The 23,827-nt window shown below is 36.4% G+C and overlaps 1 protein-coding gene across 1 annotated transcript; it reads right to left on the bottom strand.

Moving 5' to 3' along the window:
* Nucleotides 1-21: 21 nt before the first annotated feature.
* EIF3M (eukaryotic translation initiation factor 3 subunit M) lies at nucleotides 22-23,611 on the bottom strand. The gene is made up of 11 exons (XM_032357600.1): nucleotides 23,479-23,611; nucleotides 20,987-21,119; nucleotides 19,899-20,037; nucleotides 19,494-19,617; nucleotides 19,244-19,338; nucleotides 7,743-7,826; nucleotides 6,690-6,789; nucleotides 5,975-6,056; nucleotides 1,764-1,907; nucleotides 684-744; nucleotides 22-216 (listed from the first exon to the last, which is right to left on the bottom strand). The coding sequence occupies exons 1-11, from the start codon at nucleotides 23,518-23,520 to the stop codon at nucleotides 96-98; spliced, it is 1,125 nt and encodes a 374-aa protein (XP_032213491.1). The 5' UTR covers nucleotides 23,521-23,611; the 3' UTR covers nucleotides 22-95.
* Between the last annotated feature and the right edge of the window lie 216 nt (nucleotides 23,612-23,827).

Genomic DNA, 23,827 nt, shown 5'->3' with positions numbered 1-23,827 from the left:
ACATAAATGTCCAGACTGTAGTCAAATTTCCATTTGTTTTACTATGATTTAGATTTTTTCCAAAAACAACAAAATTTTATATATAGCATAAAAATTCATGTATCAGAAAGACTCAAAAGGCTGTTTTTCACTTTGTTCAAGTTTTGTTTCCAGGCATTTAGTGTGTCATACAGTTGTTGCCACTGCTGTTTTCCAAATGTCCGATGTGTACTATGACTAAAAATTGAAAAATTAAAAACAAAGTTATTCGTCAACTTTTTATCCTTCTGGCATTCTTTTACAATACTACACACTTGTATCTAGTTAAAAACAAGGTTAAATACACATGAAAGACCTAAGCTTCTAATTCTTCTCTTATCATTCTAAATTATTTTAAAAAAATCTTTATCAAATTGATCCTAAACCTTCTACTTTCCTGAACTACATAAACCAGACACAAAAGTCATTAGTATTCTAGCCAATGCTAAGCCATTAAATGAAATGTGCTGGAAAATAGGACTCTTTCATTAAATAAGCTAATCACATTCAGTCTGAACTTTAATAAAATTATGATAAATAGCAACTATTTAACTACAGTCAATGGATTAAGAACATCACCTTGGTTCTCTAAACATTTAAGTGAAATAATCAGAACAAACTAAACTGTTCTACAAAATGCTGCAAAGTCTTAAAGTGTGTCTTACCTGACAACCACTTTCCTCTGGGTCTGATCAATTTTGCAGTAGACCATTTTGGTTCTTACTGCTGAAAAAAGATATTTTACATGATATGTTATATGGAAAATCCCCAAGAAAAACAGCTGAGATATAAAACTAAACCACAATAAACTTGACAATTTTCAAACATCATTTTATAAACCAGCCCTCTGAATCTAGTCACAAACGCAACAGTGTGATGGAACCAAGAGGAAGGTCACACATTTGTCCTCTGCTTGCTGGATGAATCTATACTAAATATCACAGTTTTTATTAAGTATTCTAAGTGTTCTCCCCTACAATTCCATACGGGAGAAAACAATTTCCTTTATAGGACAGTTTGAGACTTACAGCATTAAAAAGAAACCATGTCAGTAGTTCTGTACGTTAATCTTGACTGGATAATTCTCCCAACTTTCCAAACTTAGAAGCCCAGGAGAAAAATCTGAGTGACAATTAAATCGTTTTATAATGTAATTGTTGGTAAAGGTCCTGTTTCTAGCCAATGATAAAAAATGGATTATGATTAATATTTACAGATCATTTACTATGTGCCAGGCACTGGGCTAAATAAAGTGCTTTACTTGCATTAATTCATTTAATCCTCCCAACCACATATTAACTCCCTACACTACTGTTTCACAAAGGAAGACCTGGCCCTCAAACCCAGGTCTAATACTAAAATCTCGGCTCTTAACCACTATGGTATACGGTCTAAAGGCTTTTACTCTGTATGATTTCAAGGGACAGAATACCAAAAAACCACAGAGCAATTTGTATTTCCACTGAATCTTCATTCTACTAAAAATATACTCTACAAGTCTATACATACATATCTGCTACAAAAGAACCCAGCTTTGTCAGAATACAACTCAACTTCAAAATACAAAATCTTTTTAGTTTTCTTAAGCAGGCTCCATGCGGAACATGGGGCTTGAACTCATGACCCTGAGATCAGGAGTCGTAAGGTCTGAGTGAGCCAGGGATCCCAAGATATAAAATCTTATATTTCACAAGGTAAGAGAGAGAAATTCTAGGAAAAAAATGAAAACAGTCTAATTGTCTTACCATCAATAACAAATGCTTCAACATCATCGGCTCCAATCTGAAGTTCTTGCTGCATTGTGTCAAAAGAAATTTCTTTATTTTCCACTGCCATTCCCATAAAAGTAAGCAGTCTCATTTTTGCCATATTCTGTTCATGTAGTAGACCTGAATAACACAGTGGTAAAGTCTGATGAACATCCAGACTAGTTAAAGATCTGCACAATTACAACTCCTGTGTCAAAAGTCACTGAGCATTAAAGAGTAATTCTGACAAAGCTGCTTATATTTACAAACCATAAACTCACTCTATAGTTAATTATGGAGTATTACAATTATTTTTCTAGATCTACATTTCTTTACAGCTATAGTGCCAAAGGTCACAGGTTTAAAGTTAAGAATGGGCTATAAAATGGTATTTTGCTTAAGTCCTAGAACTTCTGCACATTTCACATTTTTTATAGTTACACATTATAGGAGATAAAATGTACAAAGTTTATTTCATAAGAATATTTTTAGGGGTGCCTCGGTGGCTCAGTCGTGAAGCAGCTGCCTTCAGCTTGGGTCATGATCCCTGGGATGGAGCCCTGCGTAGGGCTCCCTGCTCAGCAGGTAGCCTGCTTCTCGCTCACCCACTCCCCCTGCTTGTGTTCCCTCTCTAGCTGTCTCTCTCTGTCAAATAAATAAATAAAATCTTTTAAAAAATTTCTTATTTAATTATTTAAGCTTATTTTTACTATTTGCTCTCCATTTAAACACAGGATTCCTTATCTTTTTGTTCTGTTAGTATTACTAGTACACACGAAGCCTTAAAATATTTTTATATACATTCAGTTATGAAAACATTCCATTTCCCAGGTCACTCTGGATTTAACAAGTTAAGTCAAAAGTGTGTTTATCACTTAGCAATTATAGGCTACACTGATTACTAGATAAAATTAAATAGTACCATAAAGAGTGATACCTGAAGTATAAAACTGCATAAATAATTCCAATTTTGCCTTATAACTTCTAGTGAAGCATGCTGTTAACAACTATTGAGATCACAAACAACTATTAGACCCAAAAGGAAACCTAATAAATTACCCAGTCCTGATGCTTTCATTTTAAAAAATAAGAAAGCTGAAGAGCCAAGAGATTAAATGACTTAATTAGTCAAAGTGTCAGTACTAGGCCTAAAAAATACATTTGCTTATAAATGACTAGTAATACACACAAATATTTATAAATCCTAAATATCTAATTATTGCCAATTCCTAGTGGAAACTGAATTATAACACAGTATCATATATACTTGACTTGATGCTAACTTATAAAAACAAGTTTCTAAAATTAATCTAAAATTATATATTCCTTTTCTCTAAAATTTCAAATTATGTACACTGAGCAAATGATTGATCATGTACCCTCTAATAATTAAGAGCCTCAAGTTTCTATTGTTAAAAAAGTTCTAAGCACTCCATAAATAAACTTGAAATTTATAACACATATTAGCAGAAGACAAGGGAAGCCCATTAATACAGGGCATAATCATCTGTTAATTAGCTGTAATTATGATGCAGGCTTTCTATTTGGCACAGATTCAACAAAAACATGATCATCATAACTCAAATGAATGAGGTATCTAAGGTAAGTATTGCTAACTAGGTTTAATGGAAATCTACAAGCATCAAAAAATCAATTAGTGCACATTAACCCTAATTAACAAATGCAAATTAGATGCTGATTAACTTTCTGAAGCAAGAAGGTAGCAACTGTATAACACCAGATTACATGTAGACATGTTAGGGCAATTCAGTTGACACAGGATAATGCTTACTGTTGGCCCAAGTTGTCAGTGTTAATAAAACAAAGTGTTTTGATAAAGTGATGCCACCTGTAGAATCTAGACATTTGTAACCAGACTTTCAATTGTAATAAATGTTAACAATACATGTAAAATCAAATATAAACACATTTAATAAGATGTTTTGCCAAAAGCATCTTTTACAATTTTCTAATAAGAGATAGCTTATTTGCATACATGTTCAAGAAAACTAAAGGCAAAACAGGGACTGGACTCCCAGTTGGCACCATAAATTAGAAACGTTATGTTTTTCCTATCACAGAGAACTACTAAAGATTTTTCCCAATATTTTTAAATATAAGAAAATTCCCTAACATTGCCAGTTCTCTGGGCATCTCTTTTAGTACGATAAAATGATACTCACTCCTCAAGTTTCTGAGATATAATCGAAATACTACTTTACTGCTACTCTTTGTGTAGTTATAAGCTTACCATAAATTTAAGAATTTATCAGAGAAATGAAGATTATTTCTAGAGTGATTATGTAAAACCATTATCTATCTTACATGTGGAAACCTGCATGTTAGAACTTGTTCTCAAAATCAATACTATTAAGCCAGTGAAGTATGAGTTCAAGACTTGTAGAAAGCTGTGCTTTGTTTCATGAAACTAGAACATTACCTTCAAAGAGGAAGTCACAGTGTTCCGTGTCATATTTCAATTTTAAAGTTATAAAAAAAATCTAATTTTATGGAAACATTTATTCATTACTAATATGTCAAAACCTTAATGCAGTAATAAAAAAATGTGCATCATTGAGCAATTTCTGCATTGTCACTGACCCGTCTTAAAATGCTGCAATATAGAAAACGTAATTTTAATGCATGCAATAGCTTATGAACCAGTGCTCCTTTGAAACAGTCAATTACACATCAATGGGGGAGTGTCAAAGTGTTAATTACTACTCCTTTTTCCTTGGTGCGTAAATAAAGAGGTTGCTGACATTAACATTCCATCACATAGCTTCATGCCACAAAACAAATTAACTGGGACAGAATGTGGTTTTCTGGGTCTAGTGCACCTGGCAAAGCATTCTACACAAACACACTTGCATCTACTTTATCTTGGTATATTTCAAATGCCTTATTATGTTCAGAATAATTTAATCTTCCCCAATTCCAATGGCTGCACAAAATATACATATGATAGGAATTAATGATTGCCAAATTGAGGATAATAAGTATAATCAAAATAGATTATAAATGAGTTCCTTCACCTATATCTCAAACCATGAGACTAACAATTCAGTATTAACATGGAAAATATAACAAACCACTAAGATGTTTTGATTATTGCCTAGCAGAAAAACAAAGTACCTCAGTTTCATAGTTGACTTTAGTCTCCAAAAAAACCTGGTGATTTTAGATCAATTTAAATCTGTTCAACTACAGATTTTCTAATTTTTCTCTTTTGTAATTTCAGTATGTTAAAAACATGCTGAAGGAAATTAAATACTGAATATATATGGAATTTGCTCAATGAGGATGAGATTAAATTCAGTTTGGCAAACGCAGAGCTCTGATTCTCTAGAAAAAAATTCAAAGATGAAAATCATATAAAGCTCAGACTATGCTGTCTTCAACAAACTGTAGTAAAGAAAGTTTCTCCCATCATGTAATTCGATTTCTAATTCTACCCACAGCTTCACTTAGATTTGCTTAACAATACATATACTTCTAGAATTTGTTAATATCAAGGAGGAAGTGTGTACTAAGAATAAAATATGTTACAGGGGGAAAAAACCCACTTGTTTCAATTATGTAACTATGGCTTCTTTTTTAAACATTACCAAAAATATAAAGAATAAGGGTCTTTTATAAACAAATAATTCTATTTTAAATAATAAAGTAGCTGTAAGTCATCAAATTTTGTCAGCTGTTAAAATAAGTACTTCTAAAAGTCACCACCGTGATCAAGGTAATGGTGATCCTTTAAGTTGCCTTTTCTGCTCCATCCTCCATTCCACAATTTAAAAACACATGTATCAGTGGTACTACTTCTATCTGAATCTGCTCCAACACCTGCTTCTTGCTAGAACTTGACCTCAAAGAAGCATGGTCTAGTAGACCTCATAGGAGGGCCCAAAGTCCAACAACCTTCTTATAGAGAGAAAAAAAAAGGCTTAGGTTTTCTAACTCCTAGTTTCATGCTCTTTCTACCACAAATGCTACAAATGCTACCTCCTCCTTGTTTCTGATTTCCAGTTCATTCTGAATAATCTTTTAAACTGTTCACTGTTTGTTCTTGTTTTATCATATTTCACTGGTTAGGATAATCTAAACAAAAGGCCAAAGTCCTATTTGCTGGATTTTATAGTACATGAGAGTTCTTGAAGAACATGTTCCCATCTTTCTTTATACCCCCACAAAGAATAAACTCCAAAACTTACCAAGTGAATCAATGAAGTCTTTATTATTCTGATAGAACTTGACATATGATGCCAGTTTAGCACTCACAAAAATGGTTAAAAGCTATAGATAGAAAAATAAAGATAAATTATTCAATACAGAATCAAGATTTATACTCAACGTATTTTTAAGACATTAATTCTCAGCAATAAAACTCTCAATGCTTCTTTTAGTGTAGAAATAGCAATCTGTTTGATCAAATTACCATCCAAACCATTTGCTTTCATTAAGACTCATTTAGATGAAGAATCAGTAAATACAGTGAACTCTAAAGTACAGTGAACTCTAAGTAAGCTACCCTGAAAGACGGTGGGAACAGCACAATGCAGATGGAAACTAATCCAAAATGTATTTATACTTATACTTGAGAAGTGTGTTCATGTGTTCTTAAATAACAGATTTATCTTCTAATGGGCTACCTGACACTGCATATAAAAAGAAATTCCTATTACTTATGTCCGTAATAGTCAGGCAAGTATGGAGATGAAGCAAAGGGAAAAAGAACAGGTACATTCAGTGACTGGAAAAAAAGGCTGGTCCTAAATTTCATTCTGTTCTTGATATTAAAAAAAATCAAGCAAAATGTTAGATCTCTTTCTAGATCTAACAGTCATGTTCATTAATACAAAGAGTTCTGCTTCAATATGTTACATTAAGGAAAAAGAACATTTTTCCCATTAAAGATAAAGTACTTACATCATGAATAAGCTCGCCCTCCAAAAATTTGACTGGTTTTAAAGTGAGAAGATGGTCAAAAAGAAATGCATTTGGATCTTTCAATGCTCGTACAATACACCTTTATTAAAAAACAAAAATACAAGCTTAGAGTCCTGAGATTCAGAAACTTTTCACCAACTTTTAGAGATTGCAAAATATATTTAATTCAGTAAAATATCTAAGAGTTAATATACACAGCATAAAAAAGCGCTACAGAATTGAGATTAAAACAGGCCAAAAAAACAGCTATATCTATTTTAACAAAATATAATAATAAAGTGGTTGTAAGCAAAAACATAGGCGGAGAGAAAGCATGACCAAAATAGTGAAATAGTAAAACAGCAGCAGCACCCTCCCAGGTGCAAGACAGAGTGCTTTCCGTGCATTACCTCACTTAACGTCACACACCCTGACACACTAGTTATCATGCCTCTTATCAGTGATGAAACAGGCGCCAAAAAGAACTTGCCCAGAAAGTACTAATTAAGTGGTGGAGTATTTGAATGCAAACAGTCTTACCTCAGAGTTAAATATCTTTCCCACAAACTACACTTTCTAGCAACACCTAGGTCCCTGTAAAGCCACACCCTATAGACAAGTTATTTCTGTTTCTCAGATTTAAAAACTGATTCCATTATTATTGTTACTAAATAGACTTAGGATTGTTTGAAGCCCTTATTCTCATCAGCAATGGGCTAACTATTAGCATGCTACCAACCTTTCCTCATCTACACACTTTAACATTAAGATAAAATCAACCCGAAATTAGGTTCTACTTCTCAGGCTGGGGTCATCACACCCAAACCAGCAATACCTCAAACAGAAAGTATGATGTGGCTATTCCACATACAATCTATGGTTATTCCAATACCAAGCCCTGGGTTTTAGTAACTACACTGGAATCACCCGAGAGCACACAGTATCAAATGGCTCGGGATCACTGGGCTGGGAGATGCAAACCTAAGTTCTGCTGGAGCTCAACCTCCAAGCTGCAGGTAGCCCCCATCAGAAAGACAACATGTTCAATATTACCTGTGGGCATCAACTCGAGCCTGGGAAGCATTGTCCTCTGTGTAACTTCCTAGCAATTCCACCATGACCTTTGAAGCAGCATCACTAAAAAGAAATGTTGCTTTAGAAATTTCAGAATATCATTACATGTTGATGATACATACAATGGTTAACAAGAGACATGGTCCTGCTCTATGGGAAAAATCACACAAATTTTCCTTCTAGTAGGAAAGACCAACAACTAAGGAAAAGTAACAGCTAACAAATAAATGGCATGATGGAGGCTAGAAATGAAAAACCAGTAACAGATATGCAAAGAAGAAAGAGAAAGGAATCCAAGTATATCACTAGAAGCCAACAAACCGTGAAAGAAAGCAGGGATCAGAGAAAATCTACAGAAACAATCACAAAGTAGCAAATTGGCAATAAATATACATAAATAATTACTCTGACTGTTGAAAAGACTAAACAATCAAAAGAAAGAGGGTGACTGAATGGATTAACAAAACAAGACCCAACTATATGCTGCCTACAAAAGACTCATTTCAGACCAGAAAATGCACTTAATGTGCAAAGGGATGTCAAAAGAAGCTTAGGTAGCAATACGTATATTGGACAAAATAGACCTAAAAACACAAACTGTAACAAGAGACAAAGAGGAATACTATATAATCATAAATGGGACAATCCAACAAGAGGATTTAACAACTGTAAATATTTATGCACCCAATATGGGAGTACCCAAATATAAAACAGTTAATAACATAAAAAAAAATCAATAGTAGTATAATAATAGTGGGGACTTCAACACCCCATTTACATCAATGGATAGATCAAACAGAAAATTGATAAAGAAACAGTGGCTTTTTTTTTTTTTTTTTTTTTTTTAAAGATTTTATTTATCAGAGAGAGAGGGGGGCAGAGAGCAAGCACAGGCAGACAGAATGGCAGGCAGAGGCAGAGGGAGAAGCAGGCTCCCTGCCGAGCAAGGAGCCCGATGTGGGACTCGATCCCAGGACGCTGGGATCATGACCTGAGCCGAAGGCAGCTGCTTAACCAACTGAGCCACCCAGGCATCCCAGAAACAGTGGCTTTGAATGACACACTGGACCACAAGGATTTAACAGCTATATTCAGAACATTCCAACCTAAAACAGAATACATTCTTTTCAAGTACACAAAAAACATTCTCCATAATAGATCACATATTAGGCCACAAAACAGGTCTCAACAAATTAAAAAAAACAAAAACCAAAAAACAAAACCCAAAGTCATACCATACATTTTTTTTCTGAACACAATGCTATGAAACCAGAAATCAACAATAAGAAAAAGAAATCTAAGAAAAGCTTAGCACATGGAGGTTAAATATCATGCTCCTAAGCAATGACTCGGTCAACCAAGAAATCAAAGAGGAAATCAAAAATTACATGGAAACAAGTGAAAATGAAAACACAACGGTCCAAAATCTATGGGATGCAGCAAAAGTGCAGTAAGAGGGAAGTTTATAGCAATACAGACCAACTCTCAAGAAGCAAGAAAATTGCAAATGAACCACCTAACCTTATACCTAAAGGACCTGGAAAAAGAATTTAATACCCAAATCCAGCAAAAGGAAGGAAATAATAAAGATCAGAACTGAAATAAATAATATAAAAACTAAAAAAAGCCAACAGAACAAATTAATGAAACCAGGAGCTCATTCTCTGAAAAAGATCAATAAGATTGATAAATCTTTAGCAAAATACATTAAGAAAAAAAGAGAGGTGTCTCAAAATCACTAAGAAGAAAAGTAACAACCAACACCACAGAAATAAACAATTTTAACAGAGTATTATGAAAACCTACATACAGACAAACTGGACAAGTCAGAAGAAATAGGTAAATTCCTAGAAACCTATAACCTACCAAAACTAAAGCAGGAAGAAATATGTAGTTTGAACAGACCAATTACCAGCAATGAACTTGCACCAGTAATTTAGAAACTCTCAAAAATAACAAAGTCCAAGAGCAGATGGCTTTGTAGGCAAATTCTACAGAACACTTAAAGAAGAGTTAATACCAATTTTTGTCAAGCTACTCCAAAAAATAGAAAAGGAAAACTTCCAAATTCATTCTGTAAGGCCTGATACCAAAACCACATAAAGACGTCACAAAAAAGAACAACAGGCCAATATCTCTCATGAACATAGATGCAAAAGTCCTCAACAAAATATTAGCAAACCAAATCCAACAATACATTAAGAAAATCATATTTCGTGATCAAATGGAATTTATTCCACAGATGCAAGAGTGGTTCAATATTCACAAAGCAATCAGTGTGATATATCACACCAATAACAGAAAGGATAAGGACCATACGATCATTTGAATAGATGAAGAAAAAGCAGATGGCAAAGTACAACATCCATTTTTTTAAAAGTTAATTTCCTATTAATTTTTCTTTTTTAAGATTTTATTTATTTGTCAGAAAGAGAAAGAGTTTGAGCACAAGCAGAGAGAGCAGCAGGCAGAGGGAGATGCAGGCTCCCTGCTGAGCAAGGGGACCAATGTGAGTCTCGATCCCAGGACCCTGGGATTATGACCTGCGCCAAAGGCAGACGCTTAACCAACTGAGCCACCCAGGTGCCCCTATAATATCCATTTGTGATAAAACCCTCTGCAAAGCAGATCTGGAGGGAACATACCTGAACATAAACAAGGCCTTATACAAATAAATAACCCACAGCCAACAAAATACTCAATGGCGAAAAACTGAGCGCTTTTCCCCTGAGGCCAGGAAGAAGATAAGGATGTCCACTCTCACCACTTTTATTCAACACAATACTGAACTCCTAGACACAGCAATTAGACAAAATAATAAATAAAAGACAAAAAATAAAAGGCATCCAAACTGGTAAAGAAGCAAAACTTTCATTATTTGCAGATGACAAGATACTATATACAGAAAACCCAAAAGACTCTACCAAAAAACTACTAGAACTGATAATGAAATTAGTAAATTCACAGGATACAAAATTAATGTACAAAAATGTGCTGTATTCCTATACACTAACAGTGATGCAACAGAAAGAGAAATTAAGAAAACAATCTCATTTACAATCACACAAAAAAATGACAAAATGACTAGGAATAAATTTACCCGAAGAGGTGAAAGACCTCTACTCTGAAAATGATAAAACACCGATAAAAGAAATTCAAGATAACACAAAGAAATGAAAAGACATTTACATGCTCATGGGTTGGAAGAACACTGTTAAAATGTCTACACTACCCCAGAAGAATTGACACATTTAATGCAATTCCTATTACAACACATTTAATGCAATTCCTATCAAAATACTAACAGCATTTTTCACAGAACTAGAACAATTCTAAAATTTGAATGAACCACACACACACACACACACAAAACAGCCAAAGCAATCTTGAAAAAGAAAAAGCCAGAAGTTTCACAATTCCAGATTTCATATTACAACATGAAGAGATGGTTAAAATAGTATGGTACTTAACAGACACATAGATCAATGGAATAGAAGAGAAAACCCAGAAATAAACCCACAATTACATGGTTGATTAATCTTTGACAAAGGAGAAAAGAATATCCAATGCGTAAAAACAAATGGTGCTAGAAAAACTGGACAGCTACAAGCAAAAGAATGAAACTGGACTTTACACAAAAATAAAATCAAAATGGATTAAAGATCCAAATGTTAAGACCTGAAACCATAAAAATCCTAGAAGGGACCACAGGCATTAATTTCTCTGACATCAGATGTAGCAATGTATTTTAAGCTCTGTCTCCCAAAGCAAGGGAAACAAAAGCAAAATGAACTACTGGAACTACATCATAAATAAAAAGTTTCTGCACAGCAAAGGAAAAAATTAACAAAACTAAAGGCAACCTACAGAGTGGGAGAAGATATCTGCAAATGATATATCTGATAAAGGGTTAGGATTCAAAATATATGAAGAACTAATACAACTCGAACACACAAAGAACAAATAATCCAATTAAAAAATGGGTGATGTCCAACAGACACATGAAAAGATGCTCAATGTTATTCATCATCAGAGAAATGAAAATCAAAATTGCAATGAGATGTTACCTCACACCTGTCAGAATGGCTAATCAAACACAGGAAACAAGTGTTGGCGAAGCCCTGTGCACTGCTGGTGGGAATGCAAACTGGCACAGCCTGTTTGTATTCAAAGGGATACACGTGCTCCTGTGTTTACAGCAGCATTATTTACAATAGCCAAACTGTGGAAGCAGCCCAAGTGTCCATGAATAAATGAATGGATAAAGATAAATATACGTGTGTGTGTATATATATACAAACACAGGAGAATATTATTTAGCCATAAAAAAAAAAACACTTGGCATTTGCAACATGGATAGAACTAAAGAATACTAAATAAGTCAGTCAGTCACAGAAAGACAAATACCATATGATCTCACTCATATGCAGAATTTAAGAAAGAAAGCAAAGGTGGGGGGTGGGGGGAGACAAACCAAGAAACATTCTCTCAACCCAAGAATAAACTGATGGTTATCAGAGGGAGGTGGGGGGTTGGGATGGGTGAAACAGGGAATGGGGATTAGAGTACTTATTATGATGAAAAAATAAAGTGATAAAAAAAATCCCACCATAAGTGCGTGCCATGAAAGAAACAAATAGTGATGTAAAAGAGTAACACAAGCAGAGATAGGGAGTACACAGGGAAAGCCTCTCTTTAAAGGAATGACATAGAAGATGAAAATATAAAGGATGTAAAATAAAATAATTGGCCATAAAAAGTGTTGGAGGTGAAGGCTGGGTAACTTCTGGGCAAAGGGAAGACCAAGTACAGAGGACTTAGGTGGGAAAAAGTTTTGTGTTCTAGAAATTATTAGAATAGCATGGCCAAAGTTGAGCCCACGCCATGTATTTAAGTAACTCTACTAAAAATATTCTTCCAATTAAATTATCCTTAAAATTATGCAGATGATCAATTTCAGTTGTAGTAAAAAGCACAAAATGTATTCATTCAATTTGAGGTCTCAGAAAATGTTTATCTTTACCCTTTATTTCTTCCTTTAAACTGAAGAATCATTGGACAGTTATATTATATTCAATTCAACTTGGGCAAAACAGAAGGAAAACATAATCTGATCTTCCACATTAAACAGAACTTTCTGGCAGCTATATTAAGAACTGGCTGTAGTAGGAGCTGTAGAATTTATTTTAAAAAATTAAATGGTATTTTAAAAACTTCTAGGGACGCCTGGGTGGCTCAGTTGGTTGGACGACTGCCTTCGGCTCAGGTCATGGTCTCGGAGTCCCGGGATCGAGTCCCGCATCAGGCTCCCAGCTCCATGGGGAGCCTGCTTCTCCCTCTGACCTTCTCCTCGCTCATGCTCTCTCACTGTCTCTCTCTCAAATAAATAAATAAAATATTAAAAAAAAAAAAAAAAAACTTCTACAAACTAAGGTTTATTAAAATACACACATGTAGGGGTGCCTCAGTGGCGCAGTGTCTGACTCTTGGTTTTAGTTCAGGTGGTGATCTTGGGGTCGTAGAATCAAGACCCGTGACAGGCTCCATGCTCAATGAGGACTCAGCCCGAGATTCTCCCTCCCTGTTCCCCTACTTTTGCTCTAAAATAAATCAATCTTGGGATGCCTGGGTGGCTCAGTCTGTTTAGTGTTTGCCTTCAGGCTCAGGTCATGATCCCAGGGTGCAGGCATCGAGTCCCGCATTGGGCTCTCACTCAGCTCAGCGGGAAACCTGCTTCTCCCTCTGCCTGCTCTGCCTGCTGGTCCCCCTGCTTGTGCTCTCTCTCTGACAAATAAATAAATAAAAGCTTTAAAAATAAAATAAAATAGATCTTTAAAAAAAAATACAAATGTAAATACAGAAGTGGTTAAGTGGTAACCAGCATCTTATATATAGTGACAGAACTGTAAGAATCTGAAGAAATTTTAATGAAAACCTGTTTTACTCATTGTTAATTATCTTGAGATCCTCTACAAACACAGGTGCATTTCATTTTCCAGTTTTAGCAACCACAATATATTTCAACCTAATGTATCTTATAAGCTAGAGACCTGAATTCACAAATACCAGATAAAAAATTTCATTTAAAGTGCACAGTGTCTGACATACAATCAAGGCTCAAAAAAAATGTTACATGATTTGCACTCATTAACCACCAACATAAGTAAAATAATGAAGGAGGGGACCCATAGATACAAGCATTCTTACTAAAAGGGCAAAATGCATCTCAGAATTGTAATTCAGAAGCAGGAAAAAAAATTACATTTTACGTGTACTGGGCAAAAACCAATCTTAAAATTTAAATCAGCAACGTGACAGCAACTTGTTTATTTGAATAAAATAGCCATCCTCTTCTACCTTTCTTAGGTTGGGCAGCATTTATTCATCCAGGGCCCATAATGCACCAAATACCCTGGGCATGCACAATAGTTGACAGATTAAGGTTCCTAGCCTTCACTGAATGTACAACCTCACAAACCTCTGTGGCTGTTTTATGCCATGATAAAAGCAGAAGGTGCTGTAGGAGAGAGGCATTTAACCTCACCATGAGAGTAGTGCTTTAGGCAGAGAAATGAAGTTGAGTGTAGGTCATCTAGACCAAGGGCAGGCAAACTTTCTGTGAAGAGTCAGCCAGGAAGTACTTTAGGTTTGTAGGCCACAGTGGTCTCTGCTGCAACTACTCTAGTCTTGGCAAAAGTAGCCATAGACAATACATAAAAGAGTTAAGTATGACTGTTTCAATAAAATTTTATGGACACTGAAATTTGAATTTCATATAATGTTCATATGTCATGCTCCCTTTGATTTTCTTTCTTAACCATTTAAAACAGAGAAAACCACTTTTAGCTCGAGGACCATACAAAAAGGTGCCAGCCCCTGGTCTAGACTGGGAAAGAGCAGGGTGCTCTTACAGCGGACACAAGTTCACCACATCCTGGGTGTGATAACCAAGAGGAAAGGTTTGTGTGCTGGGAGGAAACAGAGGGAGGGAATATCCATTAAACAAAGCAGTTTTTGTAGTCCATCAACATGTCACACAAAAATGGCATGATTATCATCACATTCTCCAAGCCCAAGCTACCTCAGTAGGTAACCTGGGAGTCTGTGTCAGGTCTTACATGCTATGAATTTTGCATTATATCCTCAAGAAAAATTTGCTGAAACTTGTATTTCACAAAATCATTATGATTGCAGACTGGAGAAAAATTGATTACACTTCAAGATGTCTCACTTAGGAACAAAGAGACTGAGAGAGAGAAAATGACCAATTCATTTTGGTCACACTGAGTTTGAGGCAGCTGTGTGCCATACCTGAGTGGAAACATGCAGAAAAAGGTAGAAAGCGGCTGAACACAAAGCTCCAATGCACAGAAGAGAAGCCTGTGTTCAAGACATGGATGTAAGGGTGCCTGGGTGGCTCAGTTATTCGGCTGCCTTTGGCTTAGGTCATGATCCTGGGGTCCTGGGATGGAGCCCTGCATCAGGCTCTCTGCTCAGTGGGGAGCCTGCTTCTCCCTGTGTGTTCTGTGTCAAATAAATAAAACTTAAAAAAAAAAAAAAAAAAAAAGACATGGATGTCCATTCAGTAGATGACAAAAGCCATGGGAATAGATGAGATGACCCCAGGCGGAGAGTGAAAAAAGGGTCCTAGGACAAAATCTTGAGTAATAGTAGTATTTAACGGAACAGAGAGAATAATTTACAAAGGCTGTCTGAGAACGAACTGCCACAGAGGTTGGAGAAAAACAGGGAAAGGTATCATATAAGTCAAAAGAAGTTTCTATAGTCACACGGTGCTAAGAGGTGGAGGAAAACAGGAACTGTGGAGTGATCACAGGATTGCACCTATTCTTAGAAATGAAGGAACCAACACTTGAATACTGGAAACTAATTCTGTAACATCAGAAATGGGGCGAAAAAAAAAACCAGGGATCTTATACCTTCAAGGTGTTTTAACATTTTTTAATCTCTAGTTAGAGATTAATCATTAACTAGAGTTAATCACTCTAGTTCCATAAACTACCACTTCATGTGCTTTTGTACATCTCTGCTTTTGTAGCCACTGCTTTTGCAACATATTTCATAAACAGTCATTCATTTAACAAATATGGAGTGCCTACCACATGTCAGACACTGTTTGAGTAATAAAGTCCCTGCCCTCATGAACTTACATTCTAATGGGGACAGATAATAAACATTAAAATATATTAAGTCTGTTAGTAAGAAGTCCAAGGAGGAAATGATGAAATAGGGATGAGAGAAACAAAACCAATGCAAGGGTGTAGGGGAGATATTGTTATATACACAGCTGGGCAGAGAAGTACTTTCTGATGAAATAACAAGAGAATAGATCTGAAGAAGCCGAAGGGTGCCACATGGCTACCTGGGAGAAGTGTGTTCCACACAGAAGGGCCAGTACTAAGATTCTAAAGCTTGTTTGGCCTCCCGAAGAAGCCACTGGAGGGTTCTGAAGAGAAGGAAAACATAGCCTGATCTTCCATGTTAAACAGAATTTTCTGGCAGCTATATTAAGAACTGGCTGTCCCAAACACGGACCATTTAAGAGGCTACTTCAAAAATCTAAATAAGAAATAATGGTAGCTTAGACCACAAGGTAGCATCCGAAGTAGTGAGAAACTTGACTGACTTTAGATTTATCAGAGCTGTCAGGATCTGATATTGGATTAGATATGAAGTATAAGACAAAAACAGGAACCACAAAGGAACCCCAATTTTGGGTTTTGAGTAACTAGAAGCAAAGAAATGGCATTTCCTGAGTTGGAGACGGTAAAAAAAAAAAAAAAAAACAAAAAAAAAAACCCAGATTTAGAAAGAAAAAAGGTTCATTTTTGCAGTTGTTGTAGGCAATGTCTTTTGAGTAAACAGAGATGTTCAACAGGAATAGCTAGGTATTTGTGGAGTTCAGAAGAGAAATACAGGAGATAAACACGTGAAAACCACTAGCATGTAAATAGTACTTAAAGGCATATGACTGAATGACAGCACTCAGGCAGCAGTGGCTCTCAACCAGGTGCCCTCCAGAGCATTTTTAAGTGCATAGGAGCTGCTGCAGCTGTTTGAATGACTGGGAAGCACCACTGGCATTTTAGTAGGTGAGGACAGGGATGTGAAGTATCTTGTACTGAACTTTAACAACTTAGCAATAAAAAAACGATCTTGCATTTGGTACTCAGCCTCACCCAAAATCATAGCAAACAAACAAACAAACAAACAAACAAAGTGCATACGGAATAAATGTAACTGAGCAGAAGTCATCCCAGGAATAAGTTATCCTAATGTTGAGAGAAGGAACCCACAAATAAGCTGTGAATGAAGAGAAGAACTTATGAGCACCAGGGTGGTGCTCAGTTAAGCGTCTGATTCTTGATTTCAGCTCAGGTCATGATCTCACCAGTCTTAAGATGGAGCCTGGCATGAGGCTCCGCACTCAGCAGAGTCTGCTTGAAGATTCGCTCCCTCTGCCCACCCCCCACTGTGATTCATGCATGCTCTTGCTCTCTCAAATAAACCTTTAGAGAGAGAGAGGGAGAGAGGGGAGCCCCTTGTAGGTAAATGTAGAATCACTATGTTGTACACCTGAAATTAATGTACTGTATGTCAACTACACTTCAATGACAGGGAGGGATGGAGGCCCCAAAAACCAACCGAAGAATGTGTTTCAAGAAGGAAAAAGTGATCATCTGTGCCAAATACTTCAGGTGTTTTCTAGTATGTTAACATTAGGACATGTCTAGTAGAGCTTAAATGGGTACTGATATTCTATTTCAATTTCTCTGAAAATTAGATTTGGAACTCCTTAGAATAAGTCACTTCCCTTCTACATACTAGACCACTAAACAGCAATTACAGAGAGCATCCAGTAAGTACTCCTCATCTCTGATAAGCACTAGACATTCAGACGGAAACCATAACACTCATCATTTTAAATTGCTCTATCAGAAAAAAGACTAATTTTTTAAAGGTGAGCTTGAAAAATGAAAAGGGTTGTAAGAATATCTTTTACTGAGTGCTGTCCCAATAATGAAACCACTGTTAAAAAGTAGATGAATAGGGGCGCCTGGGTGGCTCAGTGGGTTAAGCCTATGCCTTCGGCTCAGGTCATGATCCCAGGGTCCTGGGACCGAGCCCTGCATCGGGCTCTCTGCTCAGCAGAGAGCCTGCTTCCTCCTCTCTCTGCCTGCCTCTCTGCCTACTTGTGATCTCTGTCAAGTGAATAAATAAAATCTTAAAAAAAAAAAAAAAAGTAGATGAACATTATTATCTTTTCAGCAGCCCTATGAGAGAAGTATTACTATTATTTCCACTCTGAAACTGAAAACAGTTACAGAGATGGTTAAGTTATTTCGTCATACAACAAGCAGGAGAGCCAAGACTTGAAATCCAGTAGTCTAGATGCACAGCCTGCCCTTCTGAAGTATGAATGAAAATAAGGATTCTTTCTCTAACAGCTTTTAATGCTCTCTCCATTTGAAATGGTCTTTGTTATAAACTATCTACTCTTAACACTTTACTGACTACTGGCTAGAATGCCATCATAAGTCTGCTGATTTATAATAGGTGGTAGCCACTGATCAGAATGAAATAGGCTATTAGTGCATATCCCTTACTTCTCTTTTCTGATAAAACGTTCCAATTTTAATAACAAAAATTTTCTCTTTTGTTAAATGTAAATAGTTGCAAAAAGTTTACATTACTTACTAGAAACATATTAACCTTGTTGACCCTAATACATTAAATACCCAGTACTATAAGCCAGTATAAAAATTGTGCAACAATAAAACTAAAGGAAGACTGTTTACCTTTTCTTTTTTTAAAAGTATTTAACCATTATGTGAAAAGAAAAATTGAAAAGCTAGGTCAAAAAGGTAAGATTATCATTTAACACAAGTTCTGAAAACTGAGCCAAACCTACGATTTGGTAAGCATCCTAAAATTGGGTATACAGAGTAAGTATTTTAGGTTTGCTAGAAGTTTGCTAGGGTGAATTACAAACCTTAGAAACCCAAGACCTTGCAGAAGCTCAATAGGTACTCATTTAGTAAAGTCTATTGCAAAATTTGATCTTGGGGGCACTGTTTATATAAAAGGCTGATTGTGGAAACTTTGACTAATAGTCCCTCACTATCACCAAACAAAAGTGGTAGCACTATCTCATACTAAGACATCAAAGCATCATTAAATAACTTAATCTAAAGTTACACAGAGCTTTCAGATGAACAGTTGTACCATTTTTTGAACAAAAGCAAGTCTTGCTTTTAAAAACATTTAAAGATGGGGAAAACTATTTTAAACTTTGTAGTAATGTTTAACTTAGTCGGTGAAATTTACAGAAATACATTTACAGCAACTCTGTGAAGAACAAAACAGAGCAAAATCACTTAGCTCACTTGTTTTTAAAAACAGCCTCAACTACTTATATTGCCTGTGAAGTTTTAAGTTAGTACGTTAATTCTGAATACCTTTTCTTACAATCCACAAGTGCCTCATAAAGGAGCCTTAAAAGGGTGTGTTTTTTTTCAGTGGTGAGGTTCCAATCAGAAATCCATTTTCTAACCTACAGGATTGACAAAAGGAGGGAATTTAGTGGCATAGCTGAACATAGTTTCATCATTTAAAAGGTAACATTTAGAACATATATATTTGCTATTTTAATTATAATACAGTCTGCACTTTTTATAAGCAGAACAAGTATTCCACATAGTAACTCACTTGATCCAGCTCAGTTGGAATATACTGGATGGCCCCACAAGATGCTGCCACTTTAATGAGGCTGCAATATACTGTATATCTTACAGGAGTATTCTTATCCATCCCATGGAAAAGGTTGCTTAGCCTGGTTAACAAAAAAAATAATAAAAGTGTTTCAGATGTGTAACTATGATGATTAAGTTGAGATTATCTGCTCTCACAACAAACCTGAGACACCATTAATAACTTCACATTACAAGGAGGCAAATGGAGTGCAGAAAGGTTAAATGACCTATCCAAGGTAACACAACCAGTCAGAGCCACAGGTGACAGTCAAGTTCTGTAATTCTTGCTTTTAACCATTAAATGACAGCAACATAAAAAGAGCTTCTTGAAAAACCGAGCCTCTTTCAGTTCTTAACTTACAACTGCAGTCTCAGAGATGGGCGTTCACCCTCCCGAAATTTGACCAGCTTTTCACACAGGCTTTCAATCAGAGCTTCTTGCTTGTCCGGTTCCAGGATCAATAGGAGAGATACCACGCTGTTCATCACACTTTCAACATCTACACATGTATGGATAACACAAGAGTGATACTATCATACTTAATGTGTCTAACTAAATATATATTTCCAGTGCTTTAATACATCAAAGACCATTAAAGTTAATATACTTTAGGAAGATGTAATCTACCTACTACAAAACAGTTTCACCAGAGGAAACTTTTCCTTCAATGGTGGGCATTAGGCTAAAAATATATTATACATGAATTCCATGAAACTAATTCTGTTATACAGCTAACATCCAGAAAACACTGTACATTTTATTAAAGAAAAAGGAAATTATTATCTAAGATTTGGTTTCCAACCTGTAAAACAGAAGACTGATATACATGTCTATATATATGGTTACAATTTTTACTGGCAAGATATTCAATTGTCTGGAAGTTACTCCTTTGGTCAAGCTAAAATGCTTTCCCAAGTGAAGAAAACATTTATATATAAATAGGAAATTACTAAGAAATGAAAGTGTTCAACTTCCTGGCTGGGCCATTGCTTTCTGACTGTAAGTTATTAACTACAAACCAAATTTAATCTCAAACCTTAACTAAGGACCCCCAATTTTCAAAATTTCCCATTTTATGTCAATAAATAGGGCATCAGCCAAATAATTAACTGTCTTTAGATTACTGGAAATTATATCCCATTTGGTATTAATGTAAAACTATGAAAAGGAAAGAAGAGCTTCACTTTTCTTCAGTTCATTCTGAAATCACCAGTATTGAGTGTATGCACTTAACACTCAAAAAACATTAGCTCTTAAAAAAGATGTTTTCTCAAAATAGGCTTACTTCACAGGTATAACAGATTAGAATAACCTGAAAGTATGTGCAAAGATTAAGATTAAAAGACAACAGGGCTTAACAAGTCCAAGACAAATATACTTTACAGGAAAATTTCAAAGTAGATCCTTTCTGATTAATAAGAAACATTACAAAAAAATTAAAAACAAACCTTTATCATCTTCCTTCAGACACACATCACAGGCCTCAATAATTTGAGCTAAATCTACATGAAGTCCACCTTCTGAGTTCTCTTCTGAAATTTCAGCTCCTTTAGATTTCAGATAAGCTCGAAGCTCAGCAGCCTGTTGAATCAAATAAGATTGCCATACACTTCTAAAACTGACAATGCCAAAATTCAAGATACCAAACCATTCTTTTTTTTGGAAAAATAAGAAGTAAATACTATACTTAATGACTTCAAATTACTATGCTGAAGTGCCTCTCTCCTTCCTCAGTCCCCCTCACATACTACAGGAGCCACAGGTTTTCCTCTACAAAACCAAGTGGCTACACAAACCCAGTATGACCCACGTGGATCACCTTCAGAATTTCTCTCCTACCACCTACTGCCGCTGAACTTCCAGTACACACAAAAACTTCTAATATATATCTAAAGTGCTTATGAGGGGGTTGCGTGTGGAGGAGAATTAATCTGACCTGGTAAATTCAACCTGTTTTAAAGAAATGAAATTTTATTATTCTCAACTATACATAATATAGCCAATTTAAAAAGTTAGAGACATTTGCCGTTCACGAAGGTAATCATTTGTTAATAAAATGTTTGAGAACCTATATGAGACAAGCATTCTGGGAAACGCAAAGATAAAAAATGATGCCTTTGACTGTGTTGAATATAATACTTTTCAAATTGGATCTACTTTATGACTATTTCTTTTAGAATGCAAACTACAAATCTGAATCAGAATGCACCCTGGGACCTGTAACTACAATGTCACATCCAGGTATTCAGACATTTTATACTCTAAAACATATATATAATATTCAGGAAGGTGCCCTTTTGAGGGGTTGGTATTTATGGCAGCCAAACATCAATGCAGATGGTATTTAAGATAAAATAAAAACTTAAGCGGGGAGATGAAAGGATACCATTAGTAAATGCACAGGTATCACATTTTCTAGACCCACAAACATGTTTGGCTACCCACAACAGATATGTTAAATTTGTATATCTGATGGCCCTATCCTTTCAGATAACAACACAGTAACTTCACCTATGAGTTGGTATTATAAACTAGATTTCGTGAAACCACCATCACCATATCAAAGAGCATTTTATTGTTTTTATCTGTCATCCTCACTGGCTGCAAGCAGTTGTAGAGTAGGACAAGTAAAGGAAAAGAAAAAATTCTGAACTCCCAATTCCTAGGCTACTCAAACACAAAATCTGACCAAAGTTGAAATTCTGAGGCAATCACATATCTACCTGAAAGGAATGGCTGATATCAAACTGATGTATTACAAAAGTAGCATAACCTAACTAGAAATGAAACTAACTTATCTTTAAAACTAAAATAAGACCATCAACAAGAACTACCTTTATCTACAAATTCTTTCCTATGTTAAAATCAAATACTTTTTTGGGGTAATCCAATAGTCAATTTGTTAGTAACATGATTTCATTAATAATCATATATGCTCCCCCCCCCATTTTCCTTTCCAATGTGCTCAACTCCTTCCCTAGCCTTATCTTCTCCCCTAGGGCCCCCCATCGCCTTCCTTTCTTTCCCTTCTTAGTACTTCAGGACTGAGGATCTGCACTTCTACCATGGGGAGTAAAAATCAACACCTGTAATTCTAAGAGTCACCTTAGAATAGCAATGTTTTCAACTCTATAGAAACCAAATTTCCATGTTAGTGGGGTAGCAAAAAATATAAAACACCTTCACAGAATATAGTTTTCCGTTCTACAAAATAAACTTAGAGAAAATAATTTCGGGTTTAACTCCCATCAACTTTTTAAACTTTTGTTAAACTTTTGTTATGGGAAAAATTAGAAGTATCCGCCGTGCATACCAAAGACCAAGCCCGAAATAAAAAAATTTAAAAACATTACGATGGTTCACCACACGTATGCCTCAAAGCATGAGGGTGAAACTGACGTTCTACTTCAGACTGCAGAACTCTCACTCTCGTACAAGTAAAAATATGAAGTATGGACTCCGTTTAAATTAGGGTCACCTTTGCCTCTGTGATCACAAAATAAAACCAGCTCTACTATAAAATAATTTTTTTCCTAGACTGCCGACGCCGTCTAAAGACTCGCCACCTCCCACTCCGGATGTGGCTGCGTCTGGGAGACGGAAGCAGGCACCATTCCCAGTCAAAAAGTAGTGTCGTCAGAAGTGACACAGACTGGAAGAGTCCCGACGCCAACCAGGAAGCTGGCCTTAAAACCTCGGTCCACGCGTTGGAAACAACGGTCGGCGGGCTACCCCAACTCCAAGCCAGAAATCAGCGCCGCGCATCGTCTCACGGCCGGCCTCCCTCCCTACTGTCTTGTGTGGGAAGTGAGCGGCGGCTCTCAGCCCCGGAGCGGGCTCCGCGGGGCGGCGTGCCGCCCGTCTGGCCCTGGCTCAACCCTTCATACCCCTGAGTCTCCCCCAACCCCGTCCTGGAGGCACTCGCTGCCTGGGAGCACACCTGATCTTCCTCACTGATGTCGATGAACGCCGGGACGCTCATGTTGCAGGCCCGGGTACGGCAGTCGCCCCGCTCACAAAACCACGCCAACCGGAAAGAGAGCCGTAGTCCGCGGGGTGGCCTCACAACCGCTTCCGGGTTACCCTGCGGGGCGGGGCCACCGAGATAGGCAGGGCCAGAGAGCCAATCCCACCGCGTACTGGACAGTGAGCGCGCGCACTTGGGCGGGTCTCTCGGACGCGCTCAGCCGGGAGACGGCCCTGGTATCGCAATTTGCTTCTAGCCTTTAGCATGGTGTCACGTATTTGTCCTTCGCGTGAGTTCACGCCTTACTTCACCTCCTTAATGA

This window comes from Mustela erminea, chromosome 9 (genome assembly GCF_009829155.1).
Source record: "Mustela erminea isolate mMusErm1 chromosome 9, mMusErm1.Pri, whole genome shotgun sequence".
In the NCBI taxonomy this organism is placed as follows: domain Eukaryota; kingdom Metazoa; phylum Chordata; class Mammalia; order Carnivora; family Mustelidae; genus Mustela; species Mustela erminea.
The sequence above is the reverse complement of the archived record's forward strand: the minus strand, read 5'-3'. Positions and strand labels throughout refer to the sequence as shown.